At 38.2% G+C, this 24512-nt stretch overlaps 4 protein-coding genes across 8 annotated transcripts; 2 read left to right on the top strand and 2 right to left on the bottom strand.

The window, feature by feature from the left end:
• The first annotated feature begins 46 nt into the window (after positions 1-46).
• Positions 47-3478, top strand: LOC110065603 (small ribosomal subunit protein mS25-like). Of its 2 annotated transcripts, none has more exons than XM_089280812.1 (4): positions 47-256; positions 1448-1554; positions 1818-1914; positions 2016-3478. In XM_089280812.1, exons 1-4 carry the CDS (start codon positions 69-71, stop codon positions 2083-2085), a joined length of 462 nt encoding a protein of 153 aa, XP_089136938.1. In that variant the 5' UTR covers positions 47-68; the 3' UTR covers positions 2086-3478. The 2 variants fall into 2 exon arrangements, with proteins under 2 accessions (XP_089136938.1, XP_089136939.1); XM_089280813.1 differs by having other exon boundaries at positions 1818-1933.
• On the bottom strand, positions 2886-6621 carry LOC110065600 (armadillo repeat-containing protein 10-like). 3 transcript variants are annotated; one of them, XM_089280808.1, is made up of 6 exons: positions 6233-6619; positions 5022-5156; positions 4200-4385; positions 3562-3633; positions 3328-3438; positions 2886-3102 (listed from the first exon to the last, which is right to left on the bottom strand). In XM_089280808.1, exons 1-6 carry the CDS (start codon positions 6572-6574, stop codon positions 2956-2958), a joined length of 993 nt encoding a protein of 330 aa, XP_089136934.1. In that variant the 5' UTR covers positions 6575-6619; the 3' UTR covers positions 2886-2955. The 3 variants fall into 3 exon arrangements, with proteins under 3 accessions (XP_089136934.1, XP_089136933.1, XP_089136935.1); XM_089280807.1 differs by having other exon boundaries at positions 2886-3438; positions 6233-6621; XM_089280809.1 differs by having other exon boundaries at positions 2886-3438; positions 6228-6607.
• LOC110044909 (gem-associated protein 2-like) lies at positions 6620-17015 on the top strand. Of its 2 annotated transcripts, XM_089280811.1 has the most exons (11): positions 6621-6771; positions 6955-7042; positions 7416-7505; positions 7860-7916; positions 8317-8390; positions 8880-8949; positions 9489-9533; positions 10051-10119; positions 10671-10781; positions 15291-15349; positions 16377-17015. In XM_089280811.1, the coding sequence occupies exons 1-11, from the start codon at positions 6665-6667 to the stop codon at positions 16411-16413; spliced, it is 807 nt and encodes a 268-aa protein (XP_089136937.1). In that variant the 5' UTR covers positions 6621-6664; the 3' UTR covers positions 16414-17015. The 2 variants fall into 2 exon arrangements, with proteins under 2 accessions (XP_089136936.1, XP_089136937.1); XM_089280810.1 differs by lacking the exon at positions 16377-17015 and having other exon boundaries at positions 6620-6771; positions 15291-16038.
• Positions 17016-22110: 5095 nt separating this feature from the next.
• LOC110044893 (uncharacterized) lies at positions 22111-24273 on the bottom strand. The gene is made up of 4 exons (XM_089280941.1): positions 24255-24273; positions 23891-23932; positions 23166-23252; positions 22111-22881 (listed from the first exon to the last, which is right to left on the bottom strand). Exons 1-4 carry the CDS (start codon positions 24271-24273, stop codon positions 22418-22420), a joined length of 612 nt encoding a protein of 203 aa, XP_089137067.1. The 3' UTR covers positions 22111-22417.
• Between the last annotated feature and the right edge of the window lie 239 nt (positions 24274-24512).

Raw genomic sequence — 24512 nt, 5'->3', positions numbered from 1 at the left:
GCAGTTTTACACAACAGCCAGCAAGACAATGGGGAATGCCGCTGAACACTATTGACTAAGAATCCAAGATGGCTGCCAAAAACCGAGTTTACCTCGAAGCATTGAAATTCTTGGATAGCCATAACGGAAAGATCGGCAAATACACTGTGCAGCGTACACTTGAGCATTTGAAAAGGTGTAATGTTGTATTGCATGAAAATGTCAAGCAAATGAGGTTAAATATTGTGGAGCCAAATTATGATGATCGCGGAGCAGTGTGAGTCAGATGAAGTGTAGTTTCCTTATTTGTAACATTTCTGAAAATCTACAAGTTACCTTGCTCTCATTTATTATATGCAGTATTGCTACATACACTTACATGAACACCGTGTAAGGTTGGTGTTGATACTTTGAGCTAGGAGCATATTGCATCCTAATTGTTACGGGCCATTCAATTTTTTCCCTTAAGTTACCCTTTTTCCGCCCTCAGAAAAGAGCTTATAAACAGTAGGGCTTCAGAAATTTAGCAGCGTTTTGCTTTACTGTCATCAGAAAAAGTATAGTATCCCTGTTGACGACGTAATTTTTCCCACTCCCCCGCAGAAATTTACTTGTCCCCCTTCAGAAATAAACATTTTGAATAATAACCCCTCAGAAAATGTCATCCATTGGATTGGGGGTGGGTAGATATTAAATAGAATGGCCTTGCTGCTACTGGGGACATTACATTCAATGGCATGTTGTCAGTATTTAAAAAAAAAAACAATATGAGAATTAGAAATAAGACTTAACTGAATGCATGCACTGCAATGGGCTTGATGTGAGTATATAAGTAGGGTTGTGCGAGCGTATGGTGGCATCAGAAACCTGGTTTATTGAGCATTCCGTTCCAAAATAATGCCTCCACTGCAGGTTAGTATACAATTAATATTTGTACTTTAACACTTTGTACCATCTGCTGTAAAACATACAGTATGGCAGAATGACCTTGCAATAGGGTGCTATAATAAAATAGGATTTAGTATGTTTGTGGAGTACTCTAACAAGGGATGTTGGCATTGAGTTACATGCTTGTAGTGTTCGTCTCGCTAAATATGCCCTCAGGGGCTGACAGAGTTGCTGGCAAGTCATAGTAATTAGCATCACTTTATTTAACAATCATATTGAACAAAATAATAGTGATTACAATGATCATGGTGATGATGTTATTGATGACGATCATGATGGGGAAGGAGGTGGAGGAGAAGGTTAACAAGGGCAATTAGTGATGATATAAATAGTACACACACACAGTCTCATGGGGCTTTATGTACAGTTGTGGGAATGTCATTAGACATCCTGTGACCAGATATACACAAAAACAAAAATAATTATTAGAAACAATATAAAGGAACTTGAAATTACTGTTCCAAAGTTAGTGGGGCTCAGCGTAACTTCTACCTTTTTTTTTTTTTTTTTTTCTTCACAGACGTTTCTTCTATGAGAACTTTCCCCAGCTGAAGTTTAAAAATCCACATGTTGAATTTTCAGGATCACAGGAGAAATCACAACCTGCTGAACTGCTAATTAAATTTGGTATGTTGAAGTTATCAATATCAGTTGCTGTTTTTTTTTTGTTTTTTTACTATTCGAGACTGTCCTTAAGTGTATGTGTCTGGGATTAAACCTCTTCACTGGCAATTCATTTTTTCATTCATTCATTCATTCCTTCAGTCTCTGGTTTATGGTGTATATTAGCCAGGCAGACAATAACAGGCACACTCTACTAAGCTGAGTTTAAGTGACTTATAAAAATACTTTAAATGTAGTTGTAAATGTCAATATGTTCTCTCTGGTAGTGAATGGACGAGAAGAAAAAATATCAGCAGCAAAGAAGGAACCTTTACAGATCATGCAAGAAGTTATACACATTGCAGCTGCAACACCTAGCTCAGAGTGTGTACCTGTATTCAGAGTGTGTATTGTATTGTATAAATCCCTTTTTGGCCCTGTGTATTACACTGTGTTGACCATGACTTCATTTTTTTTTTTTTCAGACCTGAAAATTCTCTAAAAGATGGTGACACATTAAATGAAGACCAAAAGCACACAAGCACCATTCTGTAATGTGTAATTCATGTCATGTAAAAAAAAATGAGGCACATGAAAAACTGTGTGCAAATCACCATGTTATGAACTATAGACAGCTTCACGTGAGATGTAAACAACACATAAAATATGCTAAGAAACTTGAGATAAGATTGTTGGAAACTGACAAAGAAGAGGTCGTATGTAGTGTTAGACTACAGTAAGTAATTGGTTGTGAAAACAAACAGAGAAGGAAATGAAGTAATGAAAAGAAGAACTATTAATAAACTGAAACAAAACTTAGACCAAGAAAGAAAGGAATGAAGAAAGAAGAACAAAGTAAACTTATACGAGAACAAAAGATCCCTCTTTCCAGTTAACTTTTTGCCGCCATTGTGCAGTTCCAGGAAATATCCATGCTCTCCCCACAGAAGGGATTGGAATTTCCTGTTGGTGGGGGACTTCTATAAGACCAAAACAATAAATTTAAAGAAATGTATGAAGCTTAATTGGAATTTCCAGAGGGATGAGTGGAGGGTCCTATACAAGATCCCTTCTGTGGGGAGGTATGGATAATTTCTGGAACTACACATTGCATTGCAGTAAAATTCAATATACATTAGAGGCAATTTTGGGCAGTTTTGTAGTTCCTGTCCAAATCAGACTATGCATAACGTAGAAACAACGTACTGTGACAATAATTCCCTTTCTACAAACTTTCTAAATTTGGCTTTCTTTGATAAACATTGAACAGTTAATGTAATAAGTATTTATAACAGTCTCTGTTAATTTTAATAGTTCTTTCCTGTGAATGATCATTGAAACGACAAATTTACAGATTTCTTACAACAAGTTTTTTTTAATAGTTTTACTTTGATGTAATACATTGTTTATTTTCCCAACTTTCCATCAAGTTCCATACATCATTCTAAAAGCAAATATACTCTGGAGTGCTCTCTTGGCTTGTGACTTAATTTCATCATTCGGATGATCTAGCAGCCCTGTTAGCTCTCCATACAATACATTTACATGTTCTGTTATCTCTGCTTGTTGTTGCTACAAGAAAAAATAATGAATGCATTAATTATTTGATGGTGAGATGATGAGAGAAAAATGCTTACATTGTTGTCACACAAGTAAAGGTGGCAAGTAGCCTCCTACGCAGTTGCTCTTTGGGTTCGTCATGCAATCTTTCTGCCAGGAGGAAGATTGCATGACAAGCCTAAGAAAGCATTTGCTTATGAGGCTAGGTGGCAAGCAGTTCTTTGAAAACCAAAATACCTCTGTATACTGATCAGGACTTGCAAGTAAGTTGGCTGAGATTGTAACAGCTCTTAAAACAATGTCATCTTGATTGTCTGGGAGCATAAATGTCTGGAGAATAAGTAGTGGCTGCAAGAAAAAGAATTAAACAAACCACATTTAGTCCCGACTCACTTTGTCATCCAGTATACAAAATTTAATGAAGACCAGTTTTTTTTTTCTGGACAGCCACTTTCAGATGTATCCACAAACCTTAAATTCCAGTAATCCTTCCAGATTATTAACATTGCAAGACAAGTTTACTAGCAGTCTCAAAACCTCTCTCTGACAAAAATCAAGGAAAGCTATGATCAAAATGATGATGTTTAAATACAAGTCATAACATTGTTATTGTACATGCATTACAGTGATATCAAGCAAGTTCTTTGTGTTAATAATCAAATGCATGTTTTAACACAATAATATTTCTTTCTCAATGATACTAAATGCTAACCAAAATTTGTTGAATGAATCTAAGCTTTTGCATTAAGTGAGAGTGATTTTATTTAACCTGTCATACCACATTTAACAAGAATATTAGGCTGGGGACAGTTTATAGTCGACTACTGTAATCAAATGAAAATAGGAAAATTGGCGTCTAATTGTGTAAAAATCATTTCACAGGTCATGTAAAATCACTCTTCTCACACACCACTGGTAGCCATGTCAAGCCAACCACCACTGCCTGATCTTTATTAAAAAATTTGAAATCAAAGCTAATACAAGTAGGATTATGTTAAAGACCAGAAATAATGAAAAAAATTCAAGGCTTGTACATTATACTGGCATTGTATAAAAACTCTGGGTGGGTGGCCAGGAAAGTTGGTAATGGCCTAAACAATTTAATTTACCTGAATTTTTCCTGAGAGAGATTGAGAGAGCATATTGAAGAAATCTTGTACCCCTGTCATGATTTCATCATGTGCAATATTTGTTGCTGACAAATTAACGAGGAGCCTCAAATGTTCTATTATCATGTCTTCATTACTGAGAACATCACAGTATTCAATGTTTTTTATCACATCAAGAATGCTGCCCTGGAAGATAAAAATAACACTAAGATAAAACTACAGTACATATTTTTATTATTTTGCATGTCCCATCAATAGGGTGGTTTTCAACTGAGTGTCATAAAACCAAAACAAATGCAATTACTTACCAATTAGACTACTTAAAGCGGTTCTCAATTGAGAGTTGTAACACCAAAACCAAACCAATTACTTACCAATAATTATTAGACTACTTAGGGTGGTTTTCAGGCGAGTGTCGTAAAACCAAAACCAAAGTAATCTCTCTACCCAATCAAAAAAGACACATGATACAGTAAACCATCAAAATTTGAAGTAATTACATGTATGTCTAGCTAATGCAAAGAACAGCAAAATGCATGTGAACATGTCACAATTGGTTTTGGTTTTATACTTCTGACTGGATGAAAAAGTGATGCAATATTTTTAAGCCATTCCTGTAGCATAGAAAGTGCAAAACCAATTACTTTTTTGACACTCAGGTGAAAACCACTCTTACTAGTCAATCTCAAACCATAGTAAAACCAAAACCAAAACCAAGGCAACTGCCTGATTATTCGCGACACTCAATTGAAAACCGCTCTTACATGCTGAATTAGTGATCATATTGATATGACATTATGAATCACTGTACATTTCCATTACCTTTAAACTTTCTTGATTTTTTTCATTCATTGCCAGGTTGGACAGAACCTGGGCTGCCTTGATGTTGATATTTTCACTTGGGTGTGTTAAAAGGGCCACAAGCCGTTTCAAACCTCCACACTCACGAATCAAATTCTGCAGATTGAATGAAAAGGTTACCAGTCAACATGTGTTAAAAGTTGCTTGATACAGTCATTCCACACTTAGGGTGACGTACCAGTGAACAGGAGTGTGTGAACAGACTGCGGGGTTGGGAATGGGCTGAAAACAAAATGCTCCAACACATTCCAATTCTTAATAGGGTAGAAGCTCACAATCCTTGGGGAAGGTCAGGAAAAGGTGGGGGGAGGGGGGGTATTGGGAATCTCCCATAGAAAACTGTCAGAGTAATGTATTGATCAAATAAAGAGATCACCCCCCCCCCCCTCTTCATATCCCAGACATTTGACCAATTTCTTGTGCCCTACATGTAGAAGACCAAAATATGATGTCAGTGGTTCCTATGAGGTGGGGCATTTGACACCACATAGAATTTGAAATTTGTTCAATTTAGAAATCATATAATAAGAGACAAAACCGAATTTTTCTCTAACATAACATTGTGGCTGAAAAAGAAAAAGGCTTGTTTAGGATAGGAACGTGCACTACCCATCAGGGACTGGACCAGAGAAAGTGGCAGAAATCGAGCCTAGAAAAGAAAGGCCCCCAAAAGCTTTTTGCTGTGTTTAGGTTTGGGTTAATTAGGATAAAAGCAAAATTATTGCTTGCAAAAATTTAATCAAGACATGAGATACAGTGGAAGTTTAACATGGGTTTTCAAGGGTGATTTTTTTTTCTTTTCCACGTAGTAATAATTGTTTCTGTCACGTACATGGATGTTCCAGGGGTAGGGGCATTTGATCAGCTAGTGTGACCTTAAGGTGGGGCACTTGAACACCATTTTTGCACCAGGGTAATGGGAATTCCACCAACCAAAAATTTAAAATATCAAATGTCAGGGAAGGGGGTGGGTGGGCTGAAGGCGGGTATTGAACTTTGAAATTGACTGGTAGATAAGCCTTATAAAATGTGAAAGGAGCCCCTAGCAGGAAGATACTGTTATTGGAGGAATGAGATCATCCAGCTCAATAACCTAAATGGTACCAAAATATCCTGACGGTGCTCATTTTGGATTCATACCACGCACACAATATATCAGTCCCCCACCTTACTTGGTTTGTCGTAAACGCAGAGCAGTTGAGAAGAGCAGCAAGAAGTTTCTCTAACATAAGGTCGTCCACCCTTTCCAGCATTCCCAATAAAGAAGATATCGTCCCTTTTCCAAACTCTCCACGTCCGTTCTCCTTCAAGATTTCCGCGAGCCCTAACTCCTCGCCGAACGAACTCAGTTCCTCGCGTTTTCCTGTCGAATCTAAAACACTTGGAGTACTTCCTTTCTTCCTCTTTTTCTTGTAGTCTCTCGCATAATACAGACTGATTGCTAGTGCAACCGCTGCACATGCAGAACAAAAGGCAAAAACAAGAACCCTTGCGCTCTTTCCGGCAGATTCCATGTTGGATCACTTATACGTCATGTAACAGACATGTAAATCAGGTCCAGGTAGCCTCGCCTTTAAGATTAAGGGGCGGTAGCAAGGGCAAACATGGAACCCGTGTTGGGAACTTTTGAACGTCAGGGCCTCGAAGATGTCAATGAGTTCGAGGGATCGAAGCTTCCGTCTTCTGGTTACGAATACCTCAGGAGAGTCCAGTAAGGAAAAGAAATTTGAATGTTGTTTTGGTCAAAGACACTGCATATTTCATTGCTATTCACTCTCTTCTCAGCTGTTCGTTCTAGCAGACAGTGACACCGGGACTGTTGGCGAACAGCTTGAGCTGAAATTCAGATGTAGGTAAGCTGCGGCTTTATGAAGATTTTCATTTTTCCCTTCAGTCTGGAAGCAATGCAGTGTCCTGATGTTGTTGTTGCCAATCTTGACACAAATGGCTTCTCAAGCAACCAGACGGTTCATGTGAATGAGGTACAGTTGACTCAACCTTGTTTATACTACATGTAGTAAATTAAAGACATCAAACAAGTAGAGATTTAAAATCGAGAAAGGGCGAGATAGTCCATTAAACTCATCAAGTCACAGTAAAAATACATACCATTTATAATACAGGGTTTTCACCGTCGTAGTGGGTTGACCTGCACATCTTTAAAACCTCTGTCTTGAATCCTTCCTGTTAATCTGCACCTCTTTTGTTCTTTGGGCTAGGGGTATTGTGTGTGTTGTTTCCCTATTTTTTGACTGGCCAATTATAAAGAATCTTGTAAATGGTGCAGGTCACCTCCTCTCATCAACAAAAGGAATGAAATAGTTGCAATACAAGGTGTGTCGCTCTGTTCCTCAGAAATCTGGTTGGTCGCCAGCGCCAGCAGGATTTGCTCCCTCTATTGATTGGCAGATGCAACAAGCAGCTGACTTTGCAGACATAAGACAGGTACTAGACAACATGGAAAATATTTTATTTGTGCTCTTTAGATTTGCATACAGCTGTATAAGAAAAATAAATTGATGCAGGTTTGATACTTCCAGATACAAGAGAGAACAGCCATTTAAAAAAAGAGAGAGAGAAAATGTGGAAGAAATGGAACATACACATGTACCCACACAAGTATACAAACAGGAACACACACAAACAAATAATGATATATAATATTGCTACTGAGAATGAGACTGGGTTTGAGACTGATAATGATAATGATAATGATAATGATAATAATGATAATAGATGAATAGGCCATTAATCAGTACAAATGCTGAGTTTTTATATATTTATTGTCTTTCAATTCAGAAATTTGTTCATCATAGATCAAAGTTGGATGAAGTAGATTCAACAGCAGTTGTCCTGGTAAGATTATGAAGTTTTGCTAGGTGAACAAGGGAAGCTTTTTTAACCTGCTTGTCAGAGTTCAGTGGTGTGTTTACGTACACCTGTTTATGCACATTAGCATTATTGATTCAATCATCAACTTATCTCCATTTATTGCAGCCAAAGAAACATTTATACTGAAGCTATCTTGTTAGTGCTTACACATAAGTTATGTTTCCATAAGCTTACTTAAGATAAGTGATTCACAGTACTGTACATGTATGTTGTATAGCCCACATGTTGCAACATCTCTCACACGGTGCATAGATTAAAAACCACAGCCTCATGCAGATGGCAGTTCAGAAAACATCTGGCACATAAGGCTAAAATAACCATGCAATTTAAGCAACTAGTAAGTTCCTTATTATCCATTTAACAGCCAAAGAAAAGTGACCAAATGGGATGGTGCAGTTTTTGCCTTGGACACCAAGTAGCATCAAAAATAAATGGCAGGTATAACTTATTATTTTAAAGATTATGCAACTTATAGCATGCCATAGAAAATACAGCCAATCAGAATATGGGAAAGTTGTTGTTTAAATAATGGTATTACACCCAACCTTCTCACTGTGACTGCCACATAGATAGTGCTGGCAAATGTATTTCAAGGCTCATGTGTATACAGGTACAGTGTACATTGCACCAAGTAAATATTACAGTCAAGTGTCATGTGGGATATTCCATGGCAGATCCCTCAAAAATGTTGCATAACTAGACAAGTATGCTAAATTTTAGCAAGTGCTTCACACTGAAAAATGGCAAATGATATGTAGGAATTATGAATTGATCAGCTACAATGATTGTTGATCAATACATTATTAGTAGTTAAGGTAACTGTTGTACTTGATTTACATGTACATGTCAGGCACTTTACTTGCTCAATAGGCACCTCAAAAAACCTTTCATTTAGTCAACATTATAAACTCATTACTCATTAAACAGGAAAGGCAGTAAGAAAACAGAAAATGGCGAGTACTTGTCAGATGGCATTGATTCATCAAGCACTAATCAGGTGATTTTGATCAATTTTGCTTATTGTACATGTATATTTTTTAACCCATTGACTCCCATGCCACCTGTAACCAGCTGTGACGAGCATTGGCGTTTGTTCCACTTCTGATTTCATCAGCTTTGACCAAAATTGGCATTATCTATGCTCAAGTTCTGCGGGAGAAAAGAGCTTATCAGTGATAACCAGTTCAGAGTGATCACCTCAATGGAGCCTGAAATATGCACAAAAATGCACAGAAATTTCAGTGAAAAACTCATAGCAAATATGTGAGGTTGTTGAGGCCGTTGTGGGAGTTAGCAACCTCCATTAGGCAGGCTTGTCCATTTGTTCACAGTTCCGTCACTTCTCTTTCTTGTTTACATACACGCTGTATGCTGTCAGTATATTTCAGAGTTTTACACCTTGAAGAAGTGTTAGAAACCAGACCTGAAGGATTTCATAATTGCATGTCTTCACGCATGCAGATTGGTAGAAAGGCTTAAAATAATGTCATTTTGAGGGTGTTATGCCTCAGTTAACCCTTGATGTTCCTTTTGCAGGAAGGTACTCCACCACTGCTTAGTGTTCTTCGACAAATTAATCAAGTAAGCTTAAGAAGTGGTATTATTAACTTAAGTAAAGAACTTACCAGCACTTAATTTTTCTCTTAGTTTTCATTTGACATGAAGTCATCTGAGAAATATTGGTACATATTGTACTGACAACTTCTGAAGAAGAAAAAAACGAGCTTGGAATGTTGGTGTGTTATCCAAAGCTACTCTCCTCCCCAAACCATGGATTTGCCAGTATCCATTTTATTTGTATGATTGTAGAAGACAATGTTGTGTCATGCCAAAAAACATATCACAAGCTCTATGAGCAATTTACAGAAAACAAACAAACCAACAAACAAAGAAATTGTAGGTTAACTGATGGGTGAACCTTTACAAACCATCGACTCTGCAACAACCAAGATTTTTCATCCCTTGCCAGCTATGACTTATCGGAACCTTCCATCAATGGCCTGTTAACTGTAATGAGGGTACCTTTTACCATGGGGATCTCAGCTCAGTTTGGCTTTCAAGCCTGTGAAAAGACGTAATACTGTGATTTATCTTCCAGGCCACTTTATTACAAGTTTTAGAATATCATGTGGAATGGTTAGAAGAAATTGGATTTTCACACAATCAGGTAATTCACAAACTAATGTAGATTCATCCAAGCCTTTGCTGAAGTTAGACGCCCTTGTTAGAAATCTTGTTAAAGCAAGCTGAACATTTTACAGGACTGGTAAATTTTTTTCTTGCCATTTTTTGTGCTGATTCTAAAGTAGCCGAGTACCTGGAAGAGGCTTAGGTAGAGTAATAATGGTATAATAGTAACCTTTATTTGACCTCGGCGAATCGTTTATAGCACATTGTTAACAATCCCAACTGGCTGGAGGGAAACCAGTTGGCTATTTACAAGCGTGATCGAGGATTTGAACTCGGGGCTACCGAGAAACAAATCCAGGTAGTGATCAGAGCGGAACTCGAACCCGGTACTCTAACGTGCTGACCACTCGGCCACGCTGCCACCATATTTAGTCAAGAGTCAAGTTTAGCCTGATTCTCAGACGGTCCAGGTCATTCGCGGCCAAGCACTCTCTCCCTGGACTTTCTGACAATCAGGCTAAGGGCCAAGTAGCAACGTCTTTATGTGAGTTGTCAAGGGGTGCCACCAAGCAATTTTTTTTTCTGCAGGGACGATGGTTTTACGCTCTTCTAGTTTGCCTGGAGAAACCGCTATTGCCCGAAACCACGTCTTTACTTCGCACACTTGCCAGGCTTTCTGCGACTTTGAGAGCGTCACTGGTATGTTTCTTCTCTTTTAGTTCTATTTTATTCATTTCTCTAGCATGAAGCGGCTAGCACTGGGCTCATGGCTGCTCCCCCTGGATGGGATGCTATTCCATCGCTGATTGCTCCAAAACATTCTGCCTGGTACCTGAGAGTACGGTTTTCACACTGAGGAAGAACTATGCACAAAATGTTTGTGATTTTTCACAAGATGACACTGACAGTTTTCTACCTTCTCAGTTTTCAATTTATATTTTCTTTTACATTTTTATAACGTCTTCTAAGTGTCACTAGGAGACCATGGCTCCTGGTGTCAGGTATCAACCGGGGAGAACAATTTACCTCGTTTTGTTTTTCCGAATCATTTACCCTGAGAGCAGTAGGTTTCTCCTACGCCAAACGAGAGAGAAAATTTCTCTCTTGCTCGACATAAGTCAAACCAGCTGCTCGCAGGGTACGTAACAATTCGCTTGTTCCCGGTGATACTGCCGTGTGAAGTGAGGCAGTAGGTCGGAGTCCATCACACTTGCCTTCAATACACTGAGCTATATATAAGGTGTGACACCACATGAAAGAGAAACTTGACACACCAGCTACCCTTAGCACTGCTCTTCCCACAAATGGTACGTTTACCGTTAATAACGTTCTTATTCGAGAGCTGTTAGCCTTCTATATTTTGCTGCCGCTGACATACAACTAGCTTCCTGCGCAGACGCTCTCAGGGCACGTCACGCAATTTTCGCAGGGAAGGAAAATTGCGTGACGACCCAAAGGAAAACTGGAAAGGCATTTTCTAATCAAACAATCAGCGGTAAAACAGGCGCATGGGACTAACAACCAGTTTCCTTTACTTTGATTGGCTGCGCTGTTGTCACATGGAGTGTTTTGATGATAACGGGACTTTAGGCGCTTTCAATTGGTCCGAAGGTTGCGGTTTGCATTCCCAGTGGCGAAAGGTACGGCATTTTCCGGAATTTCTCTGGAGAAAACAGACTCGCGAGCTTTTACCAAATTTTCGACAATTTCTCACCGGCAATTTCGGTTCCGTGTGATTTGTTTGAATGGTTCGCGTTTAATAATTTTCCGATTTTCCGGAAACTTTTGAAGGAAATAATTCCCGCACCATTTTCCGTTTCACAAGTTCCGAAATTTCAATGGATCAAACGGCTTTAGCAGTGAACAAATCTAGAAATTTGGCATTCTCCCATGAGAGATGTTCCTTGACCTTTGTTTCGACGTCACGGTTTCTTCCACACCGCTCAACACAGTAGCTCACTTTCATGCGTTAAGTTAGCCTGCGAGGAGGCTCACGTTGGAGTACAAACGCGCGCCTCTTCACCAGGCTCCCTCCCGCCGGATCGCTTTGCTCTTCACCGCTAGCGCGCGTGACTCAAAGGTCAGCCTGCTCGCAGGCTGGCGTTAAGTTTGTACGTAATGAATCCTCCGTTTACGTAATTCTGCACTCCCATTTCCTAAACGTTTAATTACTAACACATCTTTTAAAAATGTTACTATCAATTCAATACCTGAACCATGTGATTTTATACGTCATTAATCTTTCGTTTGCGTCATTTTGTATTCACGTCTTTTAAACTGTTAATTACTATAAATGTCCGTAATCCGTTAATAATACTGTTATTTTCGATTTACTACCTGAAACCACGGTAACACAACATATTTTTGATACCAGTTTCACTAATGACGTATTAAAGCTGTTGGGAGAAATTCTGTTTTGATCGGGCCTTTTTCCACAGGTCTCCCAAGCCTCTTGGGAGCCGTGAACATTTTAATTTTTTACACTTAGTTACATAACACTGCTTTACGGAACGAGATATCCTAACATATCTCTAAAACTCGCTGAAATCGATTTGTAATGGCCTTCAAACGTCACGAATATTTGAAGTAATACATTCTTATTACGCATTTCAAACTGCTGAGCGATCGCTACATTCTCGTACCAACTCTTATATTTATGCTGTGTTATGCAACTTTTTGTAATATTTTAGAAATAGAAAACATGTACCCTGTTTCTATCGAGTCATAGAAACACGAGTGGAAATTTAGGAGAACGAGGAATGCTGTGGGAACACGAGCCGCAGGCGAGTGCTGCCACAGCTTTTTCGAGTTCTCCCAAACTTTCACGAGTGTTTCTACAACTCGATAGAAACACGGAGGACATGTTTTCTATTTCTTTTAAAAACACCGCGACGAAAAAAAGAAAAACAGCTTGTTTACTTTGATCATGAAAATGTAAATTCTCTTGCTCGCGCGATCATTGCGTCAACAACTCGTGCTAGTTCTGTGTTTCCATCGAGTTATAGAAACACGATTTTAACCAATCAGCGCGCGTATTTTCTTAGGTCTGTTTTCTAAATTGAAATGTTCACGGCTCAGGTGCAGCTTGGTATACCGGTGTTTTTTTTCGCCTATAAAAACATGTTTACCACACCGAAATCAGCTCAGCTCAGTTAAATAGTCAGCGGACCATCAAATATATTTTCTCGGCAAGATCTTCGACGGATTTCCAAGAACGATCACTAACCATGAGCACGGTAATTGATATCGATAATTTGCCACATTTTACGGCAATATTTGAAGAAATAGAAAGGCGAAGCAGAGAAAACAGAGAAAACACACCAAGAGCATTCACCGCCGTGGAAGCCAACACAGCCAAAATTCACAAAACGTTAAGAAAAACAACATCCTTGGCAGTTACACAACGAGAGTCAACAAAACGCAGCACATTCGGACGCAGAGCGAGTGATCGTGCGTCCAGTAGCAGTGTTAGGGTAATTGAACCTCGCGTCCGTATTCGGTGCGCGCCATGTCCTTTGATCGATCCTGCCAAATTACAAGACGAGCTTCGACTGACTGAAGCCGCAAAGAAACTGAGTAACGAGGAACTCGCCTTGCTGTACGAGAACATTCTTAAACCTCTGGATTTTAACTCAATTCTTCACGAGCGAAGAAGAGAAAGCGAAGACTTGAACCTGTGACATGGAACTTCACGAAAAGTGAAACAAATTTCATTGTGAACAAGATACTTTCTTGGCGAGTTTTTTTTTTTTTTTTTTTTTTTTGTCGCGTCGTAGTGGAGCAAACGATAGAAATGTTGAATACCAGTTGTGCATACTGCGTCAGAATTACGTTAAGAATTTGTTATAAATTAGAGTAATGAAAAATGTACTTCTAATTGCAATTCCGTCACTCAATGTTACATCGAATAAGAGCCACAAATGAAGTGTATATTAGCTCGTAAATACGTTTTTGGGTGTATATGTATCTCTTATAATTTAGTTTGAAATCTCTGTGACGAGGTCGCCTTTTCGACGCTTGCAGTAGTCCGGATTTGTTGTTAATTTGGTGAATTTATATTGTGAAGATAAATTTTTGCGAGACAAGTTGTAAAATTAATGAAAATTATTATACAGTGGTATGGTGTCTATTAGGTTATGAGTCTCCTGGAATCGCAAATCTTTGTCAAATATTTGCCATTTACTTACGAGCGAAAGCTCCTCTCGGAAAAAGCTCTTTGATAGCATTCAAAATAGCTGTGAAAGGTTTTTATGTCTTTTTCTTGTTTTTGTGTTTTTTGTTTGTTTGTTTGTGTTTGTTTTTGTCTATACTGTAACAGCCAAAAACGACGAACGTATGGATGTTGTCGTGGTTTTAGAACTTGATTTGTGTTACGAGTATCGTTGTAGAGCAGGGTTGTTTCCAGACAGAACTCAGGATCGCCGTTAACAGCAACAAACTGATTTATTTCCGTAAGGTAACTTCGCGAATTTACAGTACTAAGCTTCTTCAAATTTGAATCAATCTCTTTTACAGCAGAACCTCTCGCTCTAATATACATGAGGCTTAAAGTTCTAGAAACTTCTATTACAAGCTAAATTAAGTAGTTTGACACAGTTTCTAATCTGAGTAATTACATAAGGATTAGAATGTTCTGGAATGTTCTTACACAAATTGGTCACGGCTGAATGACTTCCGATTCTAGATTGTTCTAGAACTAGACGCAGACAATTTTCCGTAACAATATGCAATTATTTTTATGTGCGGTTTAGTCTTCTGTGGTATCCATATTTCGCTGCAGTTTACGTTCTTTAAACAGTTACAATGTGCCCCGTACATGACCCTACATAACTGACTGAAATCGTGCTAATAGTTAATGAAAGATACTGTCAAGTTAAGTACATTTAAGTACTGTACTGTAAAATGACTCTTACAAAGTTGCCAGAAAATTTCATGGTTGTTAGTTACCAAATCTCGAAAGAGGCGATCTCGCGTCATTCAACTGAGAATGAACGCTGTTGCCGTGTTGTTGTCGTTTCCGGTAGCCTGTGCAGAATGAATTGTTTTGCTTGGTGAAGGGAGGGGAAAACGCGAATTTGAAAAAAAGGCGCACGACAAAAAATCTGAAAGTTTGGGTTAGCTTTTTTTCCACAGAGGGCCTTTTAATTCCCTCTGGTAGAGGGACCTCATAGGAGCTGAGAATAATGATGTGCCTAATTAATATTTCAGGAGTCTCCATATCACCAGCTGGTTACACCGCTGAACTTGATTATCACACTTGTTTCAAGGTATAGTACATATCATCCTTATTCTTTTATTTTATTATTTGTTTCTTTCAGAAAGCATTATGGAAAAAAAAAAAAAAATAATAATAATAATAATAATAATAATAATAATAATAAAAACTAGAAAACAGTGTCTGCGCTTTCTGTTTGATCTTCGTAGTCTGCAGTTGACCGAAAGATGATAATTATACCTCCCAACTCAAACACGTTTAACGTGTCACGTGTCATGGGTCAAAACGTACTAACTCCCTTTGAAAACAGCAACTTGAACTTTCGACTCGCACGTGATCAGGTCGTGCACCTTGAAATCAACAGCACATTTGTTGTTGTGCTAGCTGTTAGTTTTTCCTATTGTTGATTTGGGAGGTATAACAAAATACTAAATAACTAGCCCCACCGGAAACAGTGAGTTTTGTTTCCCTTGTGGCCAGTCATTAAGTGCTTATTATTCTCCAAAGAATGTCGGAGCTTTTGAAAAATCGTCCCGTGATTTTATTCCCCTCGGAATACTGTTATACGTTATACAACCTGATACTTCAACTTCAACTTCACTTTGTTTGCACTTACGTTTTGAAATTACAATATTAGCATAAAAGAGAAAAAAAGACACGTACTAATACTGATTCTACAAACAGTGTGAGTTGAGCAACATACTCGAAGGTCAAAAGGTTTTCATTAAAAAATATCAAAAAGTCCTGTTAACCAATCGGAATATTTCATGGACACTCGAGTGAAATCACAATGTGGCCATATTGTTGTGGGAGCCTGTGAACAGGCTACGGCTTGAGGGCTAAAAAGGATCTGGCTGAGGGTAAGTTGCCTAGGGCAGAATGGGGTGGGGGAGAGCCTGTTCACAGGCTATACCGCCGTAAAGATACATCAGGTCGCTTGGCGACCTCTCTAATGAAAACCGCATGCCATGCTCGTGTTCCCCGTCAGAGAGTCAGAGACTGCACGAAGCTGTTCTTGGGACTCCTCAGGGCTTTGAGCCTTGCACTTTATTCAGTTCTACGTTTATCACTTTTCACAGGTATTTTGGGCAGAGTGACTTAGCAGATCCCGGATGAAGGCGCATTACTCCTCATTAAGACACAAGTTACAAAGGCATTGCAGAGTAGTTGGTTTGCTTATTTTTGGCAGTGTCCCACCGGTTGAGATTAACAATACCTTTGGCCATCGCTTGAAATGTCACTCAAAGTCTAATAAAAAGCTGTAGAGAGCGAACTCTCCATAAAATACGGTGACCACGTTTGTAAACGACCAGCTAGTCTAAGCGGCCACGGGAAACTTCTTGATGTTAGCCTTGCTCAGGTGAAACATACCACTGACCTTTTCACCCAAGAGTGGTCCTGAAAACCTCTTAACCTTGAAATTTGTCATTTATTCGATTAGTTAGTAATAATGCAACTGCCAGCACTAGTACTACTATCAATAGCGTTTTTTGAGGGCATGTAAGGACGAGGCCAGGAGAGCGAATCTTGGACGTGAAGAGAAACGTGTCGTCCACGGTTAACTTAACACACGGCATTTCCTCTCAGTAACATCCGAATATTTAATGCTCAAGAACTAAAACAATGTTATAAAAGTAGCTACAAAATAAAAAGACCTTTATGTAAACTAACTACCAATTCGAGTACAAAATAATTAAAAGTAAAAGTTCTCATTTTTATGGATGCCGTGTGTTTCATTCAAAACTGAACTTACGTAATTCGCCCAACGTCTTAGATAAGGCTATTTCAGCGAGGTTGAGGTAAGGACCGATTTATTTCGTAATTTCGTAATCTATAACTAGTTGTGTAAATCTCTTGCATTGTTAGAATCCTGATATAGAGGAAACCAACAAATATACATTCGCCACACCTTTTTGTTGCCATGGAAAAATTTTCCACCAATTTTTGCCTGTTTGATTTTCGTCAATACTCTTAGCTTTTGTCTTAATGGCGCCATAGCGACTGAATAGCGGAATGAAAAAATATTTACCGCCAAACGAGCGGCTTGTTTGATGTTCGAGTCGCTTTGAAATCATCGCTCAAACTGTCAAAGTGTAAGTTCTCCTTAATAATTACTTACCATTTTTCATAGTGCTTGTGAGAATTTGGCGGCAAGATCTTGTGTTTTACTGCTCGCTTAGTTTATTCTCCTTAGCTCCAGCCTGGAAATGCCTTGTATTCTTAGGAGAAATTAATTCTTGGTTATTGCTTGAAATGACAAATTTATGTAATACCCGCAAAAAAATCAACTGAGAGTTGAACACAGTGAGCAATTTGTAGACAGCAATTGTAGAATCGAACCACCGAAGATTTATTTTCGACAAGAATTTAAACCAAACTCCAAAGCATCGGCAACATGAGTATGGTTATCGATATCGATAATTTTCCAAATTTTTCGTCAATATTTGAAGAAATAGAAAGGCGAAACAGAGAAAACAGAGAGAACAGGCCGAGAGCGTTCATCACCATGGAACCTAGTAGGGCTGAAATCTGTAGCCGAGAAAGGAAACCAAGATCGTGCACAGTGATACAACGCGAGCCGACCAAATGTAAACCAAACCTTGGCCGTCGAGCGAGCGATCCGACCGGAACAAGGCTCAGTGCAGCTCCTTCCCGTATCCGAATTCAAAGCGCGCCGTGCCCGTCAATCGATCGCGCCATATTGAAAGACGAACCTCGACTGACTGAAGCAGCGAAGGAATTGAGTAACGAGGAACTTGCCCTGCTGTACGAGGACATTCTTAAACCTCTAGATTTTTACTCCATTCTGTTTACACGGCTAAACCTGGCAATTGACAGCAAATGAACTGTTTTGTCCGGAACCTGGACTTTTTGAAACGTAAGTAAACTTTTGTACACCTTGTTCAAGACATGGGACAGACTTGCATATTACAGCGAAAGATTCGTTCCTTTGGGATTCGAATCAGATCAAAGCCAGAGGCACGTACGCTTAATAAGTTATTGTCAGTAGAAATTAATTATTAAAGGAAGCGAAAATTTTGTAGGTAGATGATGCTATATAGCCCGTCCTTAACTACTGCTAAATTAATATTTTACACTAGACAAAGGAAAACAATGGATGAGTGTCAAATAATATCGTTTTGTGAAGTAACTCGTTCGCGGATTAAGTACACCTTTTTTTGTTTTTCAAGAATCTTTTCTATCAACAATCAGCTTATTGTATTGATCGTGTTAGAACTAACTATGGCAAATTTAGTTTGCGCCTCTCTGGTTCTGTTTGGAGTGATTTGAATCAAGAATTACCTGTAAAAGGTTCAGTAAGTACCTATAATGCGCAATGCTGGCTTACTATTATTAAGTGTTTTTTTTTTTTTTTTTGTTCCAAACAAACCTTCATATAAACGTGGTCTTATCATTAACTGGTATGGTTAAATTACTTTTTATTTTCTTTTTTTATCATCCACTTAACTCTTTGTTTGTATCTTATTTTTGTGTGTGTATTTCTCTCTTTGATTATGCATGTTGCAACCGAGGTAAACCGATAGGAAATCGAGCAATTTCAGTTTTTAATGGACAAAAACCTCGTACCAAAGTAACTAAGTATATTACAGTCCTTTTTGCATTTTCTGGGAACTTGAGAAAATAAATTTCAAAGTTGAAAGGAATTGTGCAATCACAGGTAAAATTTTATCGTCATCATTTCACCAGAACTTTCAGTGTTTCACATAAACTTCAACCGTTTGTTTTCGACATTTGGTGTTGTTAGAAGTGTAAACGTGGCTTGTAAATCATATTTTTTGTATGGCAAAGAAGTTTGCCATACAATGTAAAATAACCTCGGTACGAAGTTTTTGTCCGCGCTTGTCACTCGAACTTCTACCTACTCAGCTTGTTTAGTTTTCTTACTATTCCGAGTAATTAAGATAATTATTTTTATGCTGTTTTTGTTTTCGTTTCTAGTAAATCTGGCGAAATAAAATAGCTGGTTGTTGTTATGCGAATATTGAGGGGAAAATTAACGAAATTTTAAGAACCGGTTACAATATACCAAAGGCTGAGATTTTGTATAGAACATTTTTTTTTTGCTTGTTGATATCACATTACGTTTTTAACTGACCCGTTTATTTTACCACTGAAAAATATGGTGCACAGTGCAACCAGAATACGAAACAAACAAAGTACGAGGAGTCTCATTTTGCTCATAGTTAGTCAGTGGCTAAACACGAGCGCGCGCGCAAAAATCACCTCGTCCTCGCGAGAAGAGGCGCAAATGGCAGGTGGCAAAAACAGATTTACACCTCATTAAGTGGTGTAATTTCTGCCATTACTGAGAGTCATTCTACTTCCTTTTTGTCGTTCACCGTAAGTAACATAAGTTTGTGACCTGCTGTAATTAATAAAATCTTTTAATCAATTTATACCAAAGAATTAGAAGGGCGAAGCAGTGTGGATAGTATGAAAACGCAGCTTTGAAAGTATCAAATGCGGCGTTGTAATCATTGTAAGGAAATTTTTGTAGGTAACAGAGCGGTTTTTGATTGAGTGTCGAACGGAACTCGGAATTAATTTTAAGTTAGTGTGGTCTGTTATTGGTGAAAAAGAAAATTGAAAAAAATATATCTATATATCCAGTACCGGTCAACTTTTTCACGCAGGTTCCTTTCATTCGCTTCAGTTATGGTCACATTGGATCATTACGATTCTAGTTTGCATCACTCCTTGAAAATCGCCCTCAACTGTAATCCATGTAATTTAAAAAGATTGCTGTAAATAATAGCAAGCATATACGAAAGTTTATGATGTAAGTGTAAGTCACATTAGTGATGTTTGTGTTCATAATAAATGTTATTTTAATGAACGTCACCGTTGTTTTTCTCTTACCGCTTTTATTACGGGTCTGAAATAAACTCACGGCTAGAGATTGAATAAAGTCATCTTTGCAGTGAAGGTTTTTGACTTGCATCGTCGAGTATTAATTATTCAGTGAAATGAAACGAAATTAAAGATTGTTCTTTAAGAGCTAGACTAACATAGAAGGGTCTTTCAGGTACACTTTCGTAAAAATTATAGTCAGAAACGTCGTTTTGAGATCGGATGATTAAATTAAAACACTGTTTATAATGAAAGTTTCCGGCTTTCCAAAACTTGTTCCTTTTAAAAACAGATCCTAGATCGCTGAAATTTTCACGAGACGTTTTCAAGGCCTACAAACCTTTGGGCCCGCATCCCTGTACCCTTACAGGATTAAGGACATGACAGTGAAAATTGGAGGAATGGTAGCACGTCCAGAAATATTTCATTTAAAGTCCTTTACATGAAATGATGACCTCATATTACTTAGGTCGCGACCACACTAATGCGTTAAATTTTTAAAAGTATCCGTTTTCATCTTAACTAAAAGAAGCAAAATATTTTTCCCCACACTAGCATTTTCGGTTTCTTTTCACTTGTCCACACAAATTCGTTTTCATTTGAAAACGTATACTTTTTGATACGCTTTCGCCTACCGTCCACACTAAAACGCCCGAAAACGCTGATGGAAACGACATTGTTATACCTCCCAACTCAAATACGCTTTCCGATTGGAGGAGAACGCGTCACGTGTGGTGGGTCAAAACTCACTAACTCCCTATGGAAACAACAACTTGAACTTTCGACTCGCACATGATCGGGTCGTGCACCTTGAAACCGCGGCAAATTTGTGAGCCAGCCGGCGTCAATCAAACGATTTCTTCGCGGTTTTTTTTTTTTTTTTTCTTTCTATTTTTGAGTTGGGAGGAAAAGCACTTAATGACTGGTCCCGCGGGAAACAGCGAGTTTTGTTTCCCCTAGACCTCAATGTTTTGAGGGTCTCGGGGAAACAAAAGTCACTGTTTCCCTCCTCACTCACTTCTCACTAGCTCACTTCTTTTTCCTAAAGTATTGTAATTTTCATCGCAAATGTGTATTAAGTGTCAAGAGTAAATAAAGCATTGTTGTTGTAGTTGTTGTTAGTATATGACCTGGGTAGGAGAGGTGAATGGGGCACCGTGGTTACCGCGCCCATATATTTGAACCCCGGCCTCCGTTTCGGACAGTTTTACCTGTTCCGACTAAAGGCTCATATCCTCTCGTTAACATTAGGCCGCTTAATAAGGACAAGGACAGATTTCTGTGACATGAACTTCCAGAAGACTTTTCCCGAATGTTTCCCAAAGGGAATACAAACGTTTCCGAGAATTTCCGAATTCCAGAAAGATTTTCCAAGCTTTCCAAACACTTTCAAGGAAAATCCAAGTTGATGTAGACGACTTTTGGCTTCATTAAAAATACATTTTCGAAACTCCTTAGGAAACGGGATAACACCAATATTTTTCAGTGTTAAAAGATATAATAAGACTTTTTTCAGAAAGGAAAAACCTGGTAATGTTATGCTCTAGTCTATTAAAAAATACTACTTGATATAAAATAACATCAACATGGCAGGGAAGCAACTTTTATGAACAAGTTATGAACAACTTTTTGAGAAACGTTGTAGCAAATTAGAGATTTTGGAGCAACTTTTGAGCAACTTTTAGATTTATTGAGCAACTTTCTGGGCAATTTTGAGCATCGTTTTTACAAAATTAGAGCATATTTTGGACAGCTCTTCACTTGACGCTATATATCGATTTTGTCAGGACAAAAAAGATCCTTCAACTTTTTGTGATTCTATTCTCCTTCAAAGGCGTTACTGGGGTTGTCACGCAACACTTCTTCAAGTTGCATGACAACTGAAGTAACGACTGCGGCTTACGAAAACGCGGCTTACGAAAACACACAAACAAGCAACACTTTTATTTTTAAAATGCCGTCTTTTTATTTCAACTGCCCAAATCAAAGCAAAATCCCTTTTTATGTGCTCTGTGGTGTACCATTTAATCACAGTTCAAAGATATTAGTTTTATAGCTTTCTCTATTTCTTATATCCATTTTTCCTTTTCCTCCAACGACGTAAAGCAATATCTTTAATACTAAATGTTACTAGAATTAATTGAACCCTTAATTCAGTCTGCAGCTAGAAAGCGAAAAAAAAAAAAAAAAAAGAATCATTACAGAATATCTGCCTGAAACTTGAAACTGAAACTTGCTAGGACTGTTATCAGACGTACAGAACATAAACATTACAGCAGACCAATCCTCCATTGTCGATTTCAGTGTGGCCCACCAAATCCTCACCATACCACAGTCGCAATTCTTGGCCCGAGCTCACCGAGTAAAGAGAAAAACGCGGCAGGATGATCTCAGGAGAAAACGAGTTATATCCCGGTAACTCGGACCACTTTCCAGCACCTCCAGAGAACGTGAAAAACGGGTTTGGCGGCATAAGGAGGGTATTGCTTGATGTTGTGATGGCAAGACTGACGTGATTTTTTATTAAACCATGGTTACCACAGCCCCAGAAAGACCAGTGGGAAATCGTGCTTATAGCGCAACTCACGTAACCACTGAGGTGGATCAATTTTACAGCGACTATCTTGCCACTGGTAGGGACGTTGAAACTGCCATACTTGCTATCCCTTGTGCCAAAACATACAGGACGGAGATTTGCTTTGACCCAGGGATCTGAAAAGAAAAGAAATGAAAAGAAAAGAAAATGGGGCAAAAATATATGAGTTAATGAATTAGCTATTGAGTCATGATGAACATAACTTCACTATCAGTGATAAATAAAATTATTAATAATCGTGTCATTGACAATCATATTCTTTCCGTAACCTCACATACTGACTCATTGTAAAAGTTGTAATGCCCTTTTTCTTTCTATTTCACACTTCCACTTATCCGCTCGTCCAAAAACTTTATAGCGCCTGAATAAAAAGTCTGATAAAATTAAGAAATAATCTTACCCCATGCTACAATGGACGGAAGAATCAAGAGTATCATTGCCACTAAAATTAACCTTTGGTCCATGATGTGTCGTGCTGTACGCGAATCTACAAATAAAATAATCCCAGCAACGAGTTAACAGGGCCAAACTGGAACAAACAGGGGTCCTTATTTAATGACTCGTTACCTAATTTACTGTATCGATCTTTATTAGAGCACCGGCAAGTATTAAAAGAATCCAGCTAGAACTAAGTTTTGTTGTTTTTTTCTAAGTCGCAGTACCCAACGATAAACAGAGGAATTGGATAGAGTTTATACTATGAACTGATAGATCAAAATTTCAATTGTGAACTGAGAGCCGACCCGATTTTAAAACTTATAGACGAGAACTGATGTTCAAAATTTACTGTTAGCTTAGAATTGCGCTGTAATTTTGACTTGATCGCCAAACTAAAACTAATCTCCCATCGCTTTCTCAAAACAAACTACACTTGCAATCCTTTCATAACATTCAACAGTTCGAGTACTCAAAAAATTTAAGAGCTCTTTTTTTTCATTGTGAGTCTAGGAAAGTTGAAGAATAAAAGAGTAAATATGGCAATTTTTGTTTTTGTTTTCAAAGTATCGAATATTTTGCAACTAAGCTTATCCCTGTCTAGCTGAGAGAGTTACCCAGCAGGCAGCTACTGACAATCGTGCCAAGGTGTTTTCAAGGTAATTCTTCTCAGGCGTCTAAATCACTTACCTTTTAAAGAACAGTGGCCTGGTTCAGTTTTGTGATGAAAAGCTAAAACATAAAACAAAAGGGAAAAATAACAGTGTTTGATTAGAATCAACCTAAGGGAATAATAATAAATCTATTAGCTCCTCTCTCAACGGTGATAGACGTTCTTTTATGAAAGTGGTTTGTAAGAAATATGTGGATTTGCGTGATCGAGTGTATTAATTTCTGTTATTTCTAAAAATGTGAAGTTCAAATTTTCTTACTAAACCATCACGGTTTGCCCTGCGTTTAGGAAATCGAGTATATCATGTTTTTCTTTAAGAATGTCTGAATTAAATAATCTTGTTTTGAAAATTCTTTTGGAATCTAGGCTGTCTACATATACTTTTTTTCTCTGGCGCCATTATTACGAAATATAGCTACAAAATTCCTTCTGAGTTTCGCGTGGATAGCACTTTGTACATTTCGCTCAACGTTTGCCGGAAAAAACACACACAGAAAATTATTGTCCATGCTAACGCACATTTCCTCAGCTTGAGAAGTAGCTCAGTGGTTCTTACTCAAAAACAGATCCGCGGTCCGCATAAAGCAAAATGCTTCGTCGAATGCGGTATTAACCTTCAACTGATCAACCTGCAAGATA

Source organism: Orbicella faveolata, unplaced genomic scaffold, assembly GCF_042242905.1.
Source record: "Orbicella faveolata isolate gen_17 unplaced genomic scaffold, um_ofav_v1 contig_48, whole genome shotgun sequence".
Lineage (NCBI taxonomy): Eukaryota > Metazoa > Cnidaria > Anthozoa > Scleractinia > Merulinidae > Orbicella > Orbicella faveolata.
Note: the sequence above shows the minus strand (reverse complement) of the source record. Positions and strands in the feature narration are given on the sequence as shown.